This window comes from Macrotis lagotis, chromosome 6, assembly GCF_037893015.1.
Source record: "Macrotis lagotis isolate mMagLag1 chromosome 6, bilby.v1.9.chrom.fasta, whole genome shotgun sequence".
NCBI classification, from domain to species: Eukaryota; Metazoa; Chordata; class Mammalia; order Peramelemorphia; family Peramelidae; genus Macrotis; species Macrotis lagotis.
Genome location: NC_133663.1, coordinates 69011162 through 69029880, shown reverse-complemented (window position 1 = coordinate 69029880; position 18719 = coordinate 69011162). Strand labels below are relative to the sequence as shown.

Sequence of the window (18719 nt, the reverse complement as noted above, 5' to 3'; positions counted from 1 at the left end):
CCGACCCGGAGGCTGCTCAATGATCTGTGACACATTGGGAGTGTGGGGAGCAAGGAAGGGAGGGTGCCAGGGACAGCCCCAGCCCTCCTTCTTATCAGTCCCTTCTTGATTTTCCTAGTCATTACCATAGTGCCAAGGCCCTCTTCTGGCTCAGAAGTTATCCTGATGTGCAGCAAAGGAATAGAGAAAATGGACAGCAAAGGAATAGGGAAAGGACATTAAAAAGAGAAAATGGGCAAAGGAATGGAGAAAATAGGCAGCAAAGGAATAGAAAAAGGACATTAAAGAGAGAAAATGGGCAAAGGAATGGAGAAAATGGGCAGTAAAGGAATGGAAAAAAGGACACAAAAGAGAAAATGGGTAAAGGAATGGAGAAAATGTGTAGTAAAGGACACAAAAGAACGAGAAAATGGGTAAAGGAATGGAGAAAATGGGCAGCAAAATAGAGAAAGGGCACTAAAGAGAGAAAATGGGTAAAGGAATGGAGAAAATGTGTAGTAAAGGAATAGAGAAAGGACACTAAAGAAAGAGAAAATGGGCAAAGGAATGGAGAAAATGGGCAGCAAAGGAATAAAGGACACAAAAGAGAAAATGGGCAAAGGAATGGAGAAAATGGGCAGCAAAGAAATAGAAAATAAAATGGGCAGCAAAGAAAGGACACTAAAGAGAGAGAAAATGGGCAGCAAAAGAATAGAGGAAATGGTTAGAGGATCGGTGACTTGGTTCAGGAATGCGCCCCCCGCAGCAGAATTAGTGTCCTGCCTCACATCTAATCTGTGGTCTTTCCCTTCTCCCTAGGAACTGTAGCTGCTGCCTCAAGGTCTCCCAGGCCTGAGCACCATGAGGACCCCTAACATCACAAGGGAGGACCCAGGCCCCATGCCCCAAGTTGGGCTCTGGTTCTCCCTCACCCTAGCGGGCCTCATTGTTGGTGCCAACCTGCTCCTGGCCGTGGGTATCGCCAGAGACCGCCACCTCCGAAGCCCCCCTGCCGGCTGCTTCTTCCTAAGCCTGCTGATGGCTGGACTGCTCACGGGACTGGCTCTACCCACCCTGCCTGGGCTCTGGGGTGAGAGTAGGCATGGTTACTGGCCCTGCCTTCTCCTCCACCTTGCCCCCAACTTCTCCTTCCTCTCTCTGCTTGCCAACCTCCTCCTGGTGCATGGTGAACGCTATCTGGCCATTCTGAAGCCCCTCCGCCCTCCCCGAGGAACCCGCTGGGCCCTACTGGTGGCATGGACTGCCCCTCTGCTGCTTGCCAGCCTGCCAGCCTTTGGCTGGAACCACTGGACCCCTGGTACCAACTGTACATCCCAAGCCATCTTCCCTGCTCCTTACCTCTACATCGAAGTTTATGGCCTTCTCTTACCCTCAGTAGTAGCTGCTGCCTTCCTCTCTATCCGGGTGCTGGTCACCGCCCGGCACCAGCTCAAGGATATCTGCCGGCTGGAGAGGGCGGTGTGCCGTGGTGCCCCTTCTGCATTGGCACGGGCCCTGGTCTGGCGCCAGGCAAGGGCCCAGGCAGGAGCCACCCTGCTCTTTGGTCTGTGCTGGGGCCCATATGTTGTGGCCCTCCTCCTCTCTGTGTTGGCATTTGAGCAGCGACCCCCCCTGGGCCCTGGCACCCTCTTAGCCCTCAATTCTCTGGGAAGTGCCAGCGCTGCTATTGTGCCCGTAGCCATGGGACTTGGGGATCGGAGATACACAGCTCCTTGGAGGGGAGTCGTGCAGAGATGCTGGGGGTCACTTCAGAGAACAGCCACCTCTCGCCAGTCCCCACCTGACCCTAGAGCCACATACCATGATGGCACCATGTGCAGGGATGGGGACTGAGTCAAAGACCCTGTTGCTGGGCTCCAGTGACAGGTCTCTATTTCCCCCTCCAAGGGGAGTCTCCCCACTGCCTCCTGCATTTGACTCCCAAGACCCCTCCTTCCTCCTCAAGATAGCCTTCCAAGAGCTCCTGCATGGGTAGCTACCCACCCACCTGCCCACCCATAGAGTTATCTGCTGAACTGCCACAAAGAATAGAATTCATTGTCCAAGTTCATGACGATGGACTGTCCAAGCTGAGTGACTCAGGAGATCCCCAGGAAGGTCATGGGTGGAGACATCAACCCTCAGAAGAGGTATGATGCTGTTCCTGCTGGCTCTTGTTACCACCAGGCAAGGGCCTAGATCCCACCCGTCACCCCAGTGCTCCCCCCATGGACAACAGTTCTGGGAATCATATTTTATTTACATTTTTTAAAACCTCTGTAATCATAACTCCTCTCCCTTCACCCCCTGCCCCCCACATCTCAAGGTCCTAAAGGGCCTTGGGAGGGGGGGGAAGGGAGGAGGAAAAATCTTCTAACAACCCACTCCTCATCTCCCACAACCGTCAAATGAATCAGAGACCCAAGAAACACCACAAGTGGAAGGTGAGCAGAGCAGAGCTGAACGTCCCTCTGAAAGGTCAACAGGAGAAAGAGGGGGGGCAGTGTCTATGTGAAGAAAGGTGGGAGGCAACAGCTTTGAAGAGATGAAGTCAGGAGGTAGAACTCCCTGGCAGCCCCTGGGTGGGGGGGAGCCAGCCCCCCTCCATCTCCCCCTCTCCCTAGAAAACAAGAGCCCAGAGTCAGGAGCCTCCTCTAACGGTCGGGTCTCTGGACACAGAACACTTTGGCTTTGTGGTCTCCAGATGTGGTCACCACCAGGGAGGCATCTCTGTCGAGAAAGAAAACAAAGGAGGAGTGGGGGGGGACCCACACAGAGCAGTGGCTGCTCCCAGCTCTTCTCCCTCTTCTCTAACCTCCCACCAACCTCCCTGGCTCCCTTCCAGTGCCCACCTCCCCTGGGCTCCCTTAGAGTCAGCGCCGCTCTCCGTTCCCTGTCTCCTCTATTCCTTGTTTCTACAGAGCTCTTGGTGTGTGGCTTCTTCATTGGGCTGTGAGCTTTCCTGAGGGCAGGGCAGTTTCTCCTGTTTGCCTTTGAGTTTTTTCAAAAGGCAGATGGGGTTAAGTGGCTTGCCCAAGGCCACACACTCTGAGGCTGAGTTTGAACTCAAGTACTCCTGACTCCAGGGCACTATTTCACCTTGCTGCCTAGCTGCTTTTCTTGGTGTCCCTGGGATCTGTCCCACAGGATACGGGCTTCCTTCATGGATCGTGCTCCTCTTCTCTCTCAAGCCACCCAAGGACCCCCTCTCCCTACACCCACTCACTTGCTGAGAGCAAAGTCCAGGATCTCAGCAGTGTGGCCCCGGTAGTCACTAAGCAAGCGCCCAGTACGCGCATCCCAGAGCCGGACGGCTCCATCGAGGCTGCAGGTGTACACCACGGCCGCCCCCTCCTCCCACAGCAGCTGTACGATGCCGGACTGCAGAGAGAGAGCAGAGGATGGGGAGGCACAGTTCAGACAGTGGGGCCGTTACCTTGTCTTCACGGGAAGAACAAGAGACCAAAGGGAAGGGGAGAGGAGGAGGAAGCTCCTACAGGAGTTAAAAGCTAACCTCCCCCCACCAGCACTTAGGGAGAACTGACTCCCAGGGCCGCCTCACCTGGTGCTGGCACCGGTGTCTCAGACTCTGTGTAGACAGGTCATAAATGGCCAAGGTCCCATCAAGGTAGCCAACAGCAGCCAGCGGCATCCTGGACAAAGGGAGCAGCGTCAGCACAAGTGCAGCCTCTCCCTCTCCACTCTGCTACCGTCACATCCCATCACCTCCCTGACTCTAGTCTGGGACTCACACATTGCAAAAGCCCAAGGACTCCACTGAGTTGGATTCGCTTTCTTCATCCTCCCCAGGGTTAGACTGTGAACCCACAGTCTCTGGTCTGAAAACAGCAACCACCTAAAGAAAAGAGAAGATATCAGAGTCAGTCAGGAGACAGAAAACCTTGGCCACATCCTTCCCGAGAGCTGGGCCTTAATTTCCTCAACAGTCAAATGAGGGAGTTGGGTTAGAGGATCTCTATGGTTCCTTGAAGCTCTCACTTGATGAGCCTATGATCCTGGGCCTGGGGAAAGAGAGCGTGGAGAAGACAGGCCAAGGATGACTTGGTGACACGGAACCAGGGTAGCATCTGGGGTGCATCGGGCTGAAGGTAACGAGGGATCTTTGGGTACCTTGCCAGTGGCGGTGCTGACCAGCTTGGCCTGACAGTCCACAGAACCGGTGAGAATGAGGCTCCCATCCAGATTGGTGGCCACACATGTCAGTGGGCCCTGGTGACCTTCAGCTCCTGGAGCACAGAGAAACAAAGAATGAGGCCAGGAAGGCCCTGCCTCTTCCCCAACCTCCCCCACAGCCCCACGGCCGCTTTCTTCAGACCGGGCAGCTTTGTGCTTCCCCCTCCAGCCCCGCTAAGAGCACTCGGCGTTCCCGTACCTTTGAGCACGTGGACGGGGCTAGCCTGCTTCAGGTCCCAGATCCGGACCGTGCCATCCTCATAGCCGACCACGGCTTTTCTCCCTGGTGCCCCACGGACGAAACCGACAGAAAAAGAAGAAAAAGGGCTCTCAGACGCTCAAGGGAAGGACGAGAGGGTGCGGGGCCCCATGAGGGAGTAGGCCCCGGAGGAGGGAGACTAAAGGGGGGACAAACTGGGAGCTTCGCGTTCTGAAGGGAGATTGGGGAGAGGAGCGGGACGGCGACCGGGGCTGTCCTTTGCTCCTTAGGAGCATCCTAGCCTGTTCATTAAATCCTTGGAAGGGCTGCCTGGGCCGCACGAGTATTCTTATCGGCCCACTTGAGGGAACGCCGGCGCTTTGCGGCTCAGAGCCGGCCCCCGGCTCCGGGGAGAGGGCTCTCACCGTCGGGCAGCACCCGGCCGCAGGTGGCCGGGCAGCTGGGCCCCTGGAAGGTCTTGCAGTCGCCGCCGGGGACCTTCCACATCCAGGTGTTGCCGTCGGCCGTGCCCGCCAGGAGGACGGGGGCGCGGGGGTGCCACTCCATCCACTCCAGGTCGCCCGCCTCGAAGGACCACACCTCCTGCCGCGTGTCCAGGCGCCAGGCCTTGATGAGGCCGCTCATGTCGCCCGTGGCCACCAGGGCCGAGTCGTGGCTGAAGCCGGCGCAGGTGACGGAGTCCTTGTGGCCGCGGCACTCCAGCAGCGGCTCGCCGTCGCTCAGGCGCCACACGAAGGCCTTGTCGTCCTCGCCGCCCGTCACGGCCAGCGCGTTGGTGCGGGGGTCCAGGCCCACGCAGAACACGGAGGCTGCGGGGGGCGGGGCGGTGGGCGGGGCGGCCGGCCGGCCCCGCCCCCGCCCCGCCCCGCCGCCCCGCCCCCACCCCGCTACCTGAGTGCTGCGCGAAGGTCACCTCGCTGTCGTCGGGGCCGTCCGCGCCCCCCCAGGCCTCGGCCCCCTCCCCCTCGGGCTCCTCCTCCTCCTCCTCCTCCTCCTCCTCCTCCTCCTCCTCCTCGAAGTCTACTCCCTCCATCTCCTGCGCCAGCTCATCTGTGGGGGGGAGAGCGGGGGCTGAGGCCCGGCCCAAGGGGCGACCCCTCCCCCACCCCGGGGGGGCCGCGGAGCACCGGGGCTCGGTCAAAGGTCGCGCCTCTCACCGGGGTCCGGGGGCCCGGAGCCCAGCTCCACCACCTCGATGATCTCCTCGTCGCCGTGGAAGTGCAGGGACTCGGGGGAGGCCGCCCCGTCCTCGGGCCCGGGGTCGGGCTCGGGCTCCATGAGGCCGCCACACCAGGGCCCCGACGCCGAGACCTCGCCAGCCGCGGAAGGAGGGGGCCCGGCCGGCGCGGCGGCCAATCGGCGGCGGGGTCGAAGGGAGGCTCCGCCCCCCGCGCGCCGCCCGGGGCTTCTGGGGACGGTAGTTCTCGCGGGGCTGCCGCGCGGGGACTTCTGGGAGGCGCGGGCCTCCGGCCCTCGGCAGGGCCCGGACTACGACTCCCGGCGGGCCGCGGGGCGGCGCTCCGGGACTCGGAACATGGCGGCGACGGTCGTGGGCTGCCTGAAGGGCCCGTGGTGGAGGGGCGCCCTGGGGCGCGGGGGTAAGCCGCGTCCCCTCTCCTCCCCACCCCCAGGCCCGGGACCCGGGGCGGCGCTCCCTCCCTGCGGCCCCGCTCACCCCGGCCCTCCCTCCCTCCCTCCGCAGCGTTCCCGGGCCGAGCCTCGGCGCCCCGGCCGCAGCGCCGCCGCCACGCCGGCCCCGAGCCCGGGCCCTGGCCCCCCGGCCTGGAGTACATCCCCCGGAAGAAGGCCAAGAACCCCATGAAGGCGGTGGGGCTGGCGTGGTGAGTGGCCGCGCCGCGGGTCTTTATCATTTTATTTCCCGGGTTATCAAAGATAGGGGGGGCCGAGCCGTGACGTGCGCTCTGGGGGCGGGGCGGGGGGACGTATGCTTGGTGACGTCGGCGGAGGTGGGAGGGCGCCTGCGCGGTGACGGCGGGGCGGGGCGGCGCCTGCGCGGTGATGGCGGGGGCGGGGCGGCGCCTGCGCGGTGACGGCGGGGGCGGGGCCTCGGCCGCCCCGCGCTGTGCTCCCCGCAGGGCCCTGGGCTTCCCCGGCGGCATCCTCCTCTTCCTCTTCACCAAGCGGCAGGTGGACAAGAACCGGCAGAAGCAGATGAAGGCCCTGCAGAACATGCGGGCGGCCACGCGCGGCCACTACGAGACGCAGAGGTTCCGGCGGGCCGAGGCGGCGGCAGCGGGGCCGGGAGGGGCCCCGTGAAGGCCGTGGCTGGGGGCGGGGCCGCCGCTGGGGGCGGGGCCGCCGCCTCTGCGCCTGCGCGCCCCCCCCCCGCCCCAGAAAGACCCGGAAGCGGCGCTGTGTTCAAACATAGAATTTTATTAAATTTTCCGTTATACCTGGTGCCCCCTGCCCGGCTCCGGCGCCCCGAAGGCACTTGGTGTCGAAGCGAGGCCGCTCGCCCGCCTCTGGAGTGAAGGAGGGTGGGGGAGCCTGGCGTGGGCAAAGGGCCGGGCCCCAGAAGTAGGGCCACCCCGTACCCAGGGGGCGGGCCCGGCCAAGGAGGGGGAGGCAGCCTGTTCTGCCAGCAACCCCTTCCTGCAAGTCCAGGCCTCCAGACATGAGGGTCAAAGAAGGAATTAATCTCCTCCAATGGCCAAACGTGGGGGCAGCCAGATATAGAGGGGTAGAGACAGAACTTCACCCTCCGGCCTCAGGCACGGGTCAGGGCTTCAGCCGGGGCTGGGCACCGGTATGTAGTGCGCCCAACCCCCAACAAACAGTTACATATACATCACTGGATCGTTTCTGTACAAAGGGGAGGGGGAAGGACTGTTTGAAGAGAATTTGGGAAGTCTAGTGCAAGAGAGAGTAGGCCCTGACCCCATTCACCAGTCCTGCAGGGGGAAATGCCAGAAAGGAAGGGCATTCTAGATAGCAGCTCAGTATGGAATCCCCTGAAGAGAATAGACATCACATCTCCTCGGTCATCTCTGCACCTCGTTTCCCTTTAGTTACTGAGAGAATGCTCGTCTCAACGCACACCCCTGATAGGGTGGTGGTACAAAAAGGAGCAGAAACCTTGGATTCAACCTTGATGAGTCAGAAGAGAACAAGTCCTTCTCTGGCTTCCCCAGTCCAGGACTTACCCCTCCCCTTCCCCCCAGATCTTAGGCAATAAGTGAAACCTTTCCTGTGGAAGTTACTGAGAGAAAAGGGGCATGGGTAGTGACTGAGAAAGAGAGAAAGGAAAGGAGCATGGGGTAGAAGGGAGGCCCCCTTAGTTGTGATCCCCCAGAAGCTGCAGCACAAAGGTAAAGATGTAGATGATATCCGTGTAGATCTGCAGGGCACCTGTGATATATTCCTCTGGGCTGATGGTGTGCTTCCTGTTCCCTAAGACCAGTTGTGTGTCATACGCCAAAAACTGCAACGAAGAGAGCAATAATGAGGACCCTCTTGTCCCTTCTCATGACCCCCCACCCTATAGGGAAAGGGAGCCTCTTCCCCAGCCACAAGTGTCTCCTGTTTCCCAGGCAAAGAGATAGAAACACCACAGCCCTTTCTTTGGAAAAAAGCTTTACATTCTGTTGAGAAAAATGACACAAAGCAATTTGGGACTAGGAATGAGGAAAGGCTTGAGGGAGGGGATGGTGTCTGGACAGAGCCTTGGAAGAAAGCTGATGATTCTTAGAGGCCAAGACAAAGAGGAAAGAGGTTCTTAGGAGTTGGGTACAACCTCAAGGATGGGAGAAGCAAAATAAAGCAGACCTCTTAGTCTGGGTCCTGGGGGGCTTGAGAGGAAGAAGGGGAAGGCTACTCACCAGAGTGAAAGCAATAGCACCAAGAGCAGCATACAGCATATGGAGCCAGTATATCTGTAGAAGCAAAAGGTAAGAGTTAAGGGTGGGCAGGTCTGGGGGGAGATGGGAGCCTGAAAAGCCTGGCTCCTGCCACCAGTCACCAAATCACAGTCCTCTATAAATGGGGAAGAAGCTGGGTTTGTGTCTGAGATGTTTCATTAATTTTACATGAACCCTGGGACTGAGAGCTAAGGAAGGGTCAAGATCTCAGTTGTTTCAAGCTGGACTTTCCAGCTTTAATAATAGATGCTGTGGAACTAAGAACACTGTACACATTAACAATATTGTGACATGATTCAACTTATGATGGATGCAGCTCCTCTCAGTAGTTCAGAGATCAAGGACAACCTGAAAGACCTGCTATGGAACAATGCCATCGACATCTAGAAAAAATACCACAGAGCCTGAATGCATACTATGTTCACTTTTTAAAAACTTGTTTTCCTTTTTTTTTCCCTTTCCACTTAGTTCTAATTCCTCTTTCACAAAAAATCAATGTAAATGTAAAATTTTTATCAGACTGTTAGCCACCATGGGGAACAGGGAGGAAAGGAAGGATGGTATAAAACCATGGAACTTCCTAAATCTGCAAATGGATGAATGCGGAAAAACTACCATTCAAGTAATTGTTAGAATAAAATCAAATTTCAATTAAAAAATATTAATAGATGCTATGAACAATAAGGATGAAAAACCAAACAGCCCATCCCAGGATAATTAGGAGAAGGAAATCCATGGGATCCAGCATCCAGGCCACAAGTTTAGCCAAGGAACGTATACTAGCCAAGCTTTTAGCTGAGGAGGGAAGCTATTGTCTTAACTACACCCCCCACACACACACTCAAAGCAGGGATCTTCCTAGCTAGAACATCACACTATCTAAGGAGGTTAATATAAGGCAGTCTTGTCCCCAACCCAGTCACACCCCAGTACTCTGAGCACGATTAGGTCAGGAGTCTAAGCACACAAATCTCAAGAGAAAGGGTCTTACTTCTCCCTAAGGGAGATGTCTTTTTCCAATCATTTCAAACTCAGTGATGCAGAATGCCTCATTAGCATAACATCTCTCAGAGTCCCATTTCTCTTGAAATGCCCTTCCTCCTATTAGCCCCATGCTCTCAGCACCCTGCCAGCTTAGGGTCCTCCAGCCCAAGTCTGACTTCCCAAGGCTCTGGCCTTCTTTCCCAGGTTCATCACAATCCAACATCTTGTCTCAGTTAACTCAGCTCTAACCCAAATTATTTCCCATTATGGCATTACTGATAAAATTTAATTTCCCATTTGTATTTTTTTAAAACTAAGATGCTGTCTTAAGTCTAAAGGAATAAACCTCTAGTAATATCTTCCAAGAAATTATGGCAGCTATATTAAAAAGTCATGGAATTCTACATATCAAAGAGCAAAGGAACTGGTGTTGTGGCTGAAAATACACAGCAAAAAGTTAAGTATAATCCTGGACAAAATAAAAAATGGACATTCAATGAACTGCCAGACCTTCAAGATTTTGTTCCAAAAAGACCTGAACTTAACAGAAAATTTGACATTTAAAAATCAAGAAAAATATAAACATCAAAGACCAATTACAAGGGACTCAATATGGACAAATCATTATGTAAACCACATGTCCGAGATTGTCATGCGTAATTGGGTAGTTTGAAGAAAAGATTGGGATAGAGCTTAATAGGATGGGATTCTTAAAAGTAAAATGTTATAGGAAAAGGTATTTTTTAAAAAGGAGTTATACAAATGAGGTGTAAGAAGAATTGATACAGAGGAATTAGATGGGAAAGGATAGCTGGTAGCCCTGGGAACCTACTCTCATCAGGAAAGGGTTAAAGAGGGAGTAAAACACACACACACACACACACACACACACACACACACACACACCTGTGTGTGTGTGTGGGAAAATTTTAAATTCAGAAAAACAGGAGGGGATGGGGAGGGTACTAAGAGGGTAAGGGATTGGGATAGAAGGGTGAAGGGAGGGATTCTTAGGTCAATAGGGCCAAGGAATAGGAGATTAAAGTAGTGAGTAAAAGTAAAGTAATGAGGAAAAGCGACTGCTTTGAGGAAATGCTAGAAAAATGAGCAACACACAATCCAGATATATATGAATATGTATGTGTATGTGAATCTATGAGTATGCATATATGTGAATACATGTGTGGGTATATGGACACATATATACCCATGCTAAATTGTAGGGGGAGGGGGAAGAATAAAGTAAATGGTGCATAGCAGACAACAGAAGAAAACCTACAGGGAAGCAAAGGGGAAAAAAAGGCCAGTTTTTGAATGCAATGTGTTCAAATAATAAATAGACAAATTTTTCTGAAATTCAGTGTGTTCAAATAATAAATATTTGGTTTTCCTGAAATGCAAATCCATTGCTTTGAATCCTCTTATTTTTGCTGCCCACATGACTTTTTTAACTTAAGAAAATGAAATTTAAAAAAAAATGAGAAATAATTGCAGACCTATGAAGAATGCTCAGGTTGAGGGATGCCTTCCTAAAACTCAGGTTTTTTTAAACAGATTTTTTTTATTTATTTTTAACTATCTTTTTTAAAAATCTGAGTTTTGAATTCTCTCCTTCCGGTGCAAGCAATATTGGGGCAGATAGGTGGCACAGTGGATAGAGCACTGGCCCTGGAATCAAGAGGAGCTAAATTAAAATTTGGCCTCAGTCACTTAATTTACTTAGCTATATGACCTTGGACAAGTCACTTAACCCCAATACCTTGCAAAAAACCAGAAAAAAAAAAGGCAAGCAACATACTGTCAAGGTATTAGGAGACACCTTGTTTTCCAGAGCTAAGGCCTGGCAAGAAGACTGTACCCTAAGCTTGGCATAACAACAATTCTCTGTACTCACCCTCTGACAAAAGGTATTGCTTTGACCAGCACCAGGTGTTCTCTGAGGGATTTATGATTTTCATATTACTAATTTCCCAATTTCCCAGGGACCAAAAGCAGCTGACATGCTGCAGCAAAAAGTGAACAATCAAACCTCCTGACATTCTAACAATTCCAGTGCTTGTTACTGGTAAGTGAATCAAACTAGTGCCCACCACCCTACCTCTGGTTTTGTACCCCGCTGAACAATCACAAGGCTCAAGGATTCTAAGAACTTGGGACTATTTCCACAGGACCCAAGAGCGCCTGTCCTAAGAGATGCCAAATGTGGAAACTGTTTATTCAAGACTTAAGAATGATTGAGTTATAATTATACACGAACAACTATATCAGATTGTTGCCAAGGGGGAAAGGAAGGGAAGGGAGGGCGATAGAAAAAATGTAGAATTCAAAAGCTTGCAAAAGGATGAATGCTGAAAACTATCTTTGCATGTACTTGGAAAAAATAAATGAAAGAAAAAAAATTATTGTGTTGGGTTTTTATAGTTTTATAGTTTTCAGACTTTATAAGCCCTACCCCTGCCCTAGCTCCTCAGGAGCTTGCAAGCATTTTCCTCACTTTGAAATTAAACTTCTGTTTGATTCCTGACTCTCCTCTAATTGGACAGGTTCCATTGGTTGCCAATGTCAATTATACAAACTTCCAGATTATTTATAAAATTAGAAATTCTCAACAAACTCCATCCATGCCTAAGGCCTGTTCTGGGGGGCTTCAGGGATCCTTAGCTCTTGGGGAGGGAAGATATTACACTCACATATTTGAAAGACAGCACAATGGCAGTGATAATCCCAGTCACTGTCAACACAATCCCAAGCACACAGAACAGCCCTGCACATGATGTGAAGTCCACCTGCCAAAGGAAGGAGAAAGAAGGAAGCTGTTAAATGTCTACCTGGCCATGAATTCACAGAAATACCACCTCAGTCTTTCTGTACCAGAATGAGAAATGTCAGTGTATCACATAGGGATGGACCATTTTACATGAAGAAGCTAAGTGGTTGGAGTTTTAGGAAAGGGAAGGGGAGGGGAGAAATCTTAAGACTACAGAGAAATGGGATCCCCTTGTATCCCCAGTTCTTAACTCTCTCCAACATCTGCAGTTTGGGGAATGGAGTGAATGTACTCTAGGAAACGGGCATCTTGGAGGCTGAGTGATAAGCATGAAGTGCCCTCACCTTGGTCTGGAAGCAAAATATGGTGACAGCGATGGTGACAATGGCAGTGATAATCATGGCCAAAATGACTGCTTTCGTGTTATACATACTGTAGAAAGAGAGAGAAATGACTGACCCAACCATGTAAATCATTCCCAGTTCACCAGGCCAGTATAAAAAAAAGAAAATTCAACAGGAAATATTTTGGAAATGTTATACTTCCTATATAAGAGAGTTAAGTGGAAGAAGCTCAGCGGTGTTGGGGGGGGGGGGGGGGTTGGACACTCTTCTCCACACCCTAGAGCTAACACTCCCAACCACACTCTTTCCAAGAGTAATGGGCTGGAGTATTGCCCCTGCATACATACCTAGCTATGCAGCCAGTCATTAAGCTCATTGCCAGGGTCTAAAAGAGAGAGACCAAGAGAAGAATAAGACAGCTAAGACATGGGATAAGGACAGAAAAATGACCACCCCATATCATCAAATCTACATAATTATCAGGTAATGTGAAAAGAGGTAGCTAAGAAAGGTGGTGGCACGTACAAGAGACTCTCTTCAAAGTACCTCTCCATTGGGCAGTGGACAAAAGTCAACATTTCTCCTTCATCTTCCTGCCCAACCCTCCCAGCTTCCCCTCCCCACCCCACCCCATCCCTTTCCTCTGGACTTACAAAGATGGTCAACAAGATGAAATTCCATGGGAAACGGCGCCTGGAATAGAAAAAGAAAAGGGGTCAGGAATCAGGCACAAGCTTCCCCAGTAAAAGCATATTTCCCATAGTCCATGGGGGGGTAAGCCTAAGGTAGAATCAAGGTTTATTTTTGGTACCCACTTTTCTGTCTTGGGCCTCCTTCTATTCCAGAAATCCTACCCTCTGCAACCCTTATGTTACCCTCCCACCCACAGTATAAGATATACTTTCCCCAAACCCACAGGACTTACCTGGGTCCCTGGCAGCAGACAAGGGTCAGGTAGGTGGCCAGAAAGACAGCACTACAGGAAAAAAGTGAGTACACTCTGTTTTTCCCATCTTGTACTTTTTTTTATCCACCTCCAGCCCACTCCCTAATACAATGGGTTATCCCTCACTAGTTCCACAAAGCTCCAAGATGTAGGAAGCTATTTAGAAAATGAGGAGCTGTTTGTGGGAAGAGGAATGAGACTGCCAAACAGAAAATATTCAAAACCTCTCTCACAGGAGAGGGGGGGAGGATTGGCACAATGCAGAAATGCCAAAAGTGGCTATTGACCATTTTTCAGTGACCTGCTGAACTGTTCATTGAACCAGCTCTTCTTTTCTCCGAGACAGAGTGACCACATCTTCCCATCTTCCAGCAGAACTGAAGAATGAGATTCTCAATACTAACTTTATAAAACTACTCTCAAGGCACTCCAGGTAGTGGAGATGGATAATAAACCACCAGAAAGGGGCACACCAGTCAACTTAAACTTGAAGCCACTAGGAAAGAAAACACACTCACTAGGAAGCATAGTAGACAGCCACGTTCTTCCTCACAAAGAGGCGAACAGGATCCCTATATGATGAGGAAAGGGAAAGAGCACCAGGAAGAAAGTTAGTATAGTCCTGCCCTGGACAATGGACCAAAGGCAACCACCTCCCTCATGGTTTCTTCACAGGTCCCCAACCCTCAGTCACTTTCTCCCTCTACCTGAAACAGTCTACCGCCCTCCCCAACAGAAGGTCTACTCAAGGCCAAGATTCCCAGAAATTTGAGAACTTTTTAAAGAGAAGTGGATAAGAAACCTCAAAAACTCACACAAATGTAAAAATAGCGATGATGGCAACGGTGGTCAACAATTGCAGTGAGATAATGGCATAAACCTGAAACACAGATCAGAGGTGAGAGGGTCACCCCTCTTTCTTAGGAGGAATCACTCCTGTGACCAGAAGACCTTCCCCAGAACATTCACTATGGAAAAGGCTAAAAAAAGTCAGGAGAGGCCAAAATTTTTTTCCTAGATTAGATTATTGATAGAAGGATGGAAAAAATAGGAAATGGGGAAGATGATCTGGAGGGAGGAAGGAACTGGAATTTTGATGCAAGCTAGCAACAGATTATTAAATTATATATCTGGTTGAGCAAGATGAGCAGAACCAGAAAAAACATTGTATATCGTAACAACAACACAGGGTGATGATCAACCTTGATGGACTTGCTCATTGCATCAGTGCAACAATCAGGGAAAATTTGGGGCTGTCTGCAATGGAGAATACCATCTGTACCCAGAGAGAGTTTGTGGAGTTTGAAGATCAAAGACTATTACCTTTAATTTAGAAAAAAAAACTTATCTTATTGTCTGATCTTGCTATCTCTTTTTATGTTTCTCCTTAAGGATATGATTTCTCTCATCACATTCAATTTGAATCAATATATGCCATGGAAACAATGTAAAGACTGGCAAATTGCCTTCTGTAGGAGGTGGGGGAAGGGAAGCAAGATTAGGGGGAAAATTGTAAAACTCAAAATAAATAAAATCTTTAAAAAGAGTAAAAAATTATATATAAGATGATAGCTTATGAAAATGAGCAGGAACAAGGATCTCCTCCCTTGGGCACATGCTGATTTCAGTCCTTCAGGACCACAAAGAGGACTTGTTTCTCACCTTCTGGATGAAGCGGTGTCGGACCTTCTTGTCTTCCCAATCTCCAGTCCCAAAGGTATCGCTTGCTGCAGGTTCCCCTCCCCCATAGACTTCAGTTCTGCCTGTAGGGACAGTTCCTCAAGTCATCTAGGGCTGAGACACGGGCTCAGAGCATCCTCTGTCCTCCCCACCACACAACTTTCTCTACAGCCAAATTAAAAACCTAATGAAGTCAGAGACCTCCTACACACCTGGACATTTCCAGTCCGGCCGTATCTCTTCAGAAATTTTCATTACACACTGATGCAAAAAAGTATTGCTGGATAGATCTAGGAATGCTTCAGGATCAAGTAATTCAAACCAAGATCCCCCAAAATAAAAACAAAAACAAAAGCCCACTGCCCAACTTTACACATTAGGTAGCCTTCCCCTTTGGGGAACTTACAATCTAGATGGAGAGATAGATCTAAAATACAGAAAATAACTAACCATTTAAGTATAATTTTTGAGGTCATCATTTGATGCTGTAAAAGGATTGACAAAGAGAAGATCTCTGCAGGTTAGAGAAACGGAGGAAGGCTTTGTGGAAAAAGTGGGTCTTAAAGCAGAGATGGTAAAATGAATCTGATTATATGGTATGAATTGACTCAGACACACTCCTCCCCACCAGTTGGTATGAAAGACAATAGTAGATTAGCAAGCAACCTATAGATATAACTATCAGAGGACCCGAATCAAGTACAAATGCCAAAACCATCCCTAACACAATCATATATACAAGATCGTCCCAGAGATGTAGATTATAAAATTTTTTCTTCTTTATTTTCATATATCTACCCAAAGTAAAATGTTAAGTTTCAGCATAAAATGAATTATAAAAGGCTCTATGAATTTTGGAAATATTAAAAAAACAAAAAATTTGGAAATAATAGTTTGTCTATAGCAATAATTTTTTCCACACAAGGGAATATGAACATGAACGCTATTTTCATATAAAAGAGATATATAAATTTCTCTTTCAGATAAAAAGCAGAGCTCACAAAAAAAATCACAAGTCATAATTTTATTAAGTGTAGATTTGATAAAAAAAAAAACTAGGAACTAGGCTTTGATATGATTCAAATTAAAAATATCTCATAGATATTTGGAAATTCCAACTTATAACAATGGCATATTGGATGAATGGTGATTCCTGTTAGGTAATTCCAAATGAGCACTGAATATTATCGTGCTTTGCTCTATAGTAAGTTTCTAAGTTAATTTATCAAGACAGTTAAATTGGAGCTCAGGCCCTGAATAAACTGCACACACATTGAATGCAATGGAATTCAATCCAAGAATAAATTGCTAGAGCACCTTAGTTCAGATTCAGCTTCAGACATTTAATACTAACTACTGTGTGACCTTAGGAAAGTCACTTAACTCCATTATCCAAGAACAACAACAAAAAATAAAACAAAGAAAGACGTGGCAAAAAATAAATTGCTGTTTCCTGAACCTCCTTCAATCCCACAAACCAGATGTCAGAACAAAAGTTTGTTCATCAGTGAAATGGAAATAATAGAATAATAGTGCCTGCAAAATCTATTTTACAAGATTGAGGCACTCAAACAAATTAATGCCTATAAAAGGTTTTACAAATCTCAAAGCACTCTAGAAATGTTGGACTTTGCTTGAATGACTATTATTAACATTGTGTAAGAAAGTATGGTTAAGTCTAGGTTACACTGAGGCTAAAGACCAAGGGCTAATTCTATGCCCAGATTTCTCTTGTATCCATCCCCTTCTAACCCTCTGCCCTAATTCAAGGCCCTCTCACTCAGACTTCTCTTTCCTTTCTATTCCATCCTCCACACAGCTTCCAGTAACATTCCCAAAGCATAGTTCTAACTATGCTACTACTGTACGAAGCTTCAAGAAGCAGCAGTGGCTCCCCATTGCCTCCATGAGAAAAAAGATACCAACTTTCTCTGTAAGGGATTTAAAACTCTTCACAGTCAGCCTCCAGTGTATCTTTCTAGATTAATATCATATTATTTCCCCTCACGCACTTAACATTCCAGTCAAATTGTCCTACTTGCTATTCCTCTTACAGGATATTCCATCTCTTCCTGGCTCCATCCTTTGCCTGATCTGTCCTATCCCCCGATGCATAGAATTCTCTTTCTCCCCCCCCCCCCACCACTTAGCTCTTAGAACCCCTAGCTCCCTTCAACAATCATCTGAAGTACATTTCCGTTTGGGAAGAAAGACTTCCAGATAACCTTTGCTTGTTTTTTCCTGTTGATATTTTAAAAAATACTTTGTTTTTTCTCAATCACATAAAAAAAACAATTAACATTAGTTTTTTTTAATTTTGAATTCTAAATTATCTCCCTCACCACCTTTCAATCCCTCATTGAGAAGGCAAGCAATTTGAATAGGTTATGCATAAGTAATTATGCAAAACATACTTTTGTATTAGTCATAGAAAATAGAGGGGGGAATGTTTTTTTAAAAAAAGCACAAAATAGATCATCATGAAAAAAGGTAAAAACATAACTTGTACAAAAATATTCAAAGCAGCCCTGTTTGTAATGACAAAGAATTGGAAATTGAGTACATCAATTGGGAAATGCCTGAACAAATTGTGGTATGTGTATGAGATGAAACACTATGGTTCTATAAGAAACCAGGAGGGATGGGAATTCAGGGAAGCCTGGAAGGATTTGCATAAACTGATGCTGAGTGAGATGAGCAGAACCAGAAGAACACTGTATACCCTAACAGCAACCTGGGGGTGACGATCAACCTTGATCGATTTGCTCATTCCATCAGTGCAACAATCAGGGACAATTTTGGGATATCTGCGATAGAGAATACCTTCTGTATCCAAGAGGGAATTGTGGAGTTTGAACAAAGACCAAAAACCTTTAATTTTTTTTAAAAAAGGTATCTTATTATGTAATTTTTCTATCTCATATCTTATTTTTTCCTTAAGATTATGATTTCTCTCTTAACACATTCAATTTTGATCAATGTATAGCATGGAAATAATGTAAAGACTATCACACTGCCTTTCTGTGGGGGGTGGAGGGAGGAAAGCCATATTGGGGAAAAAAATTGTAAAATTCAAAAAGCAATTTTAAAAAAGCACAAAATAGAATGCTTTGATCTGCATTAGATGTCTTGGATCATTGTATTGTTGAGAAGTCATTCACAGTTAATCATCACACAATATTGCTGTTCTGGTTTATAATGTTTCCTTAATTCTGCTCACTTCACTTTGCTTCAGTTCACAACCAGGTTTCTTGAAATCATTCAGCTCATAATTTCTTATAGCACAATAGTATTTCATTACAATCGTGTACCACAACTTGTTGAGCCCTTCCCTAATTGATGACTATTCCTTAATGTTATTCTTTGCCACCACAGAAAGAGCTACTATAAATATTTTTGTTCAAATGAGTCCTTTTCCCTTAAAAAAAGAAAATCTCCTTGGGATACAAGTCTAGTACACCTCCCATCTGTTAATGCTGCTTTATTCTTCAAATTATTTAGAAATCTTTTGAAACCTTAACCTCTGATTTCATTGGCATAATCTCCTTCTACCAAACCAGATCTGCACCTGCTCCACAAACTGCAGTTTTGGAGGGCTGACTGGGGAACAGATAGGTTAAGTGATTGTCCAGGGAGACACAGCCAGAATGTTTCTTGGATGGAATTCAAATCTAGGTTTTCTTCACTATTGCCATTTCTCTATTGCCTGTGCCAAACTGGTAGTCAC

The 18719-nt window shown here is 48.5% G+C and overlaps 3 protein-coding genes across 4 annotated transcripts in view; 1 reads left to right on the top strand and 2 right to left on the bottom strand.

Moving 5' to 3' along the window:
• Positions 1 to 754: 754 nt before the first annotated feature.
• GPBAR1 (G protein-coupled bile acid receptor 1) lies at positions 755 to 2648 on the top strand. The gene has a single exon (XM_074191381.1). The coding sequence runs from the start codon at positions 841 to 843 to the stop codon at positions 1831 to 1833; it is 993 nt and encodes a 330-aa protein (XP_074047482.1). The 5' UTR covers positions 755 to 840; the 3' UTR covers positions 1834 to 2648.
• AAMP (angio associated migratory cell protein) lies at positions 2201 to 6018 on the bottom strand. Its single transcript, XM_074191377.1, has 9 exons — positions 5551 to 6018; positions 5285 to 5443; positions 4798 to 5202; positions 4373 to 4456; positions 4111 to 4226; positions 3732 to 3835; positions 3542 to 3632; positions 3206 to 3360; positions 2201 to 2709 (listed from the first exon to the last, which is right to left on the bottom strand). Exons 1-9 carry the CDS (start codon positions 5669 to 5671, stop codon positions 2634 to 2636), a joined length of 1311 nt encoding a protein of 436 aa, XP_074047478.1. The 5' UTR covers positions 5672 to 6018; the 3' UTR covers positions 2201 to 2633.
• Positions 6019 to 6758: 740 nt separating this feature from the next.
• TMBIM1 (transmembrane BAX inhibitor motif containing 1) overlaps positions 6759 to 18719 on the bottom strand; it is a 33564-nt gene continuing 21603 nt past the window's right edge. For both annotated transcript variants that reach the window (XM_074191383.1, XM_074191382.1), the window contains exons 3-12: positions 14975 to 15075; positions 14128 to 14192; positions 13831 to 13884; positions 13292 to 13342; positions 13020 to 13059; positions 12714 to 12751; positions 12367 to 12454; positions 11946 to 12041; positions 8233 to 8286; positions 6759 to 7835 (exon numbers count right to left, since the gene is read on the bottom strand). In XM_074191383.1, the coding sequence (XP_074047484.1) occupies positions 7689 to 7835; positions 8233 to 8286; positions 11946 to 12041; positions 12367 to 12454; positions 12714 to 12751; positions 13020 to 13059; positions 13292 to 13342; positions 13831 to 13884; positions 14128 to 14192; positions 14975 to 15075 (734 nt within the window). In that variant the 3' untranslated portion in view covers positions 6759 to 7688. The remainder of the gene's footprint in view (positions 7836 to 8232; positions 8287 to 11945; positions 12042 to 12366; positions 12455 to 12713; positions 12752 to 13019; positions 13060 to 13291; positions 13343 to 13830; positions 13885 to 14127; positions 14193 to 14974; positions 15076 to 18719) is intronic.

Bases quoted from the DNA above. Each gene is read 5' to 3' on its own strand.
- AAMP (XM_074191377.1), bottom strand. From the start codon at position 5,671: ATGGAGCCCGAGCCCGACCCCGGGCCCGAGGACGGGGCGGCCTCCCCC. The intron at 4,457-4,797 runs GTGAGAGCCCTC...GTGGGGCACCAG, and splicing joins CGGCCGGGTGCTGCCCGACG to GGAGAAAAGCCGTGGTCGGC. The intron at 2,710-3,205 runs GTGAGTGGGTGT...CTTTCTCGACAG, and splicing joins CTGGACTTTGCTCTCAGCAA to AGATGCCTCCCTGGTGGTGA.
- GPBAR1 (XM_074191381.1), top strand. From the start codon at position 841: ATGAGGACCCCTAACATCACAAGGGAGGACCCAGGCCCCATGCCCCAA.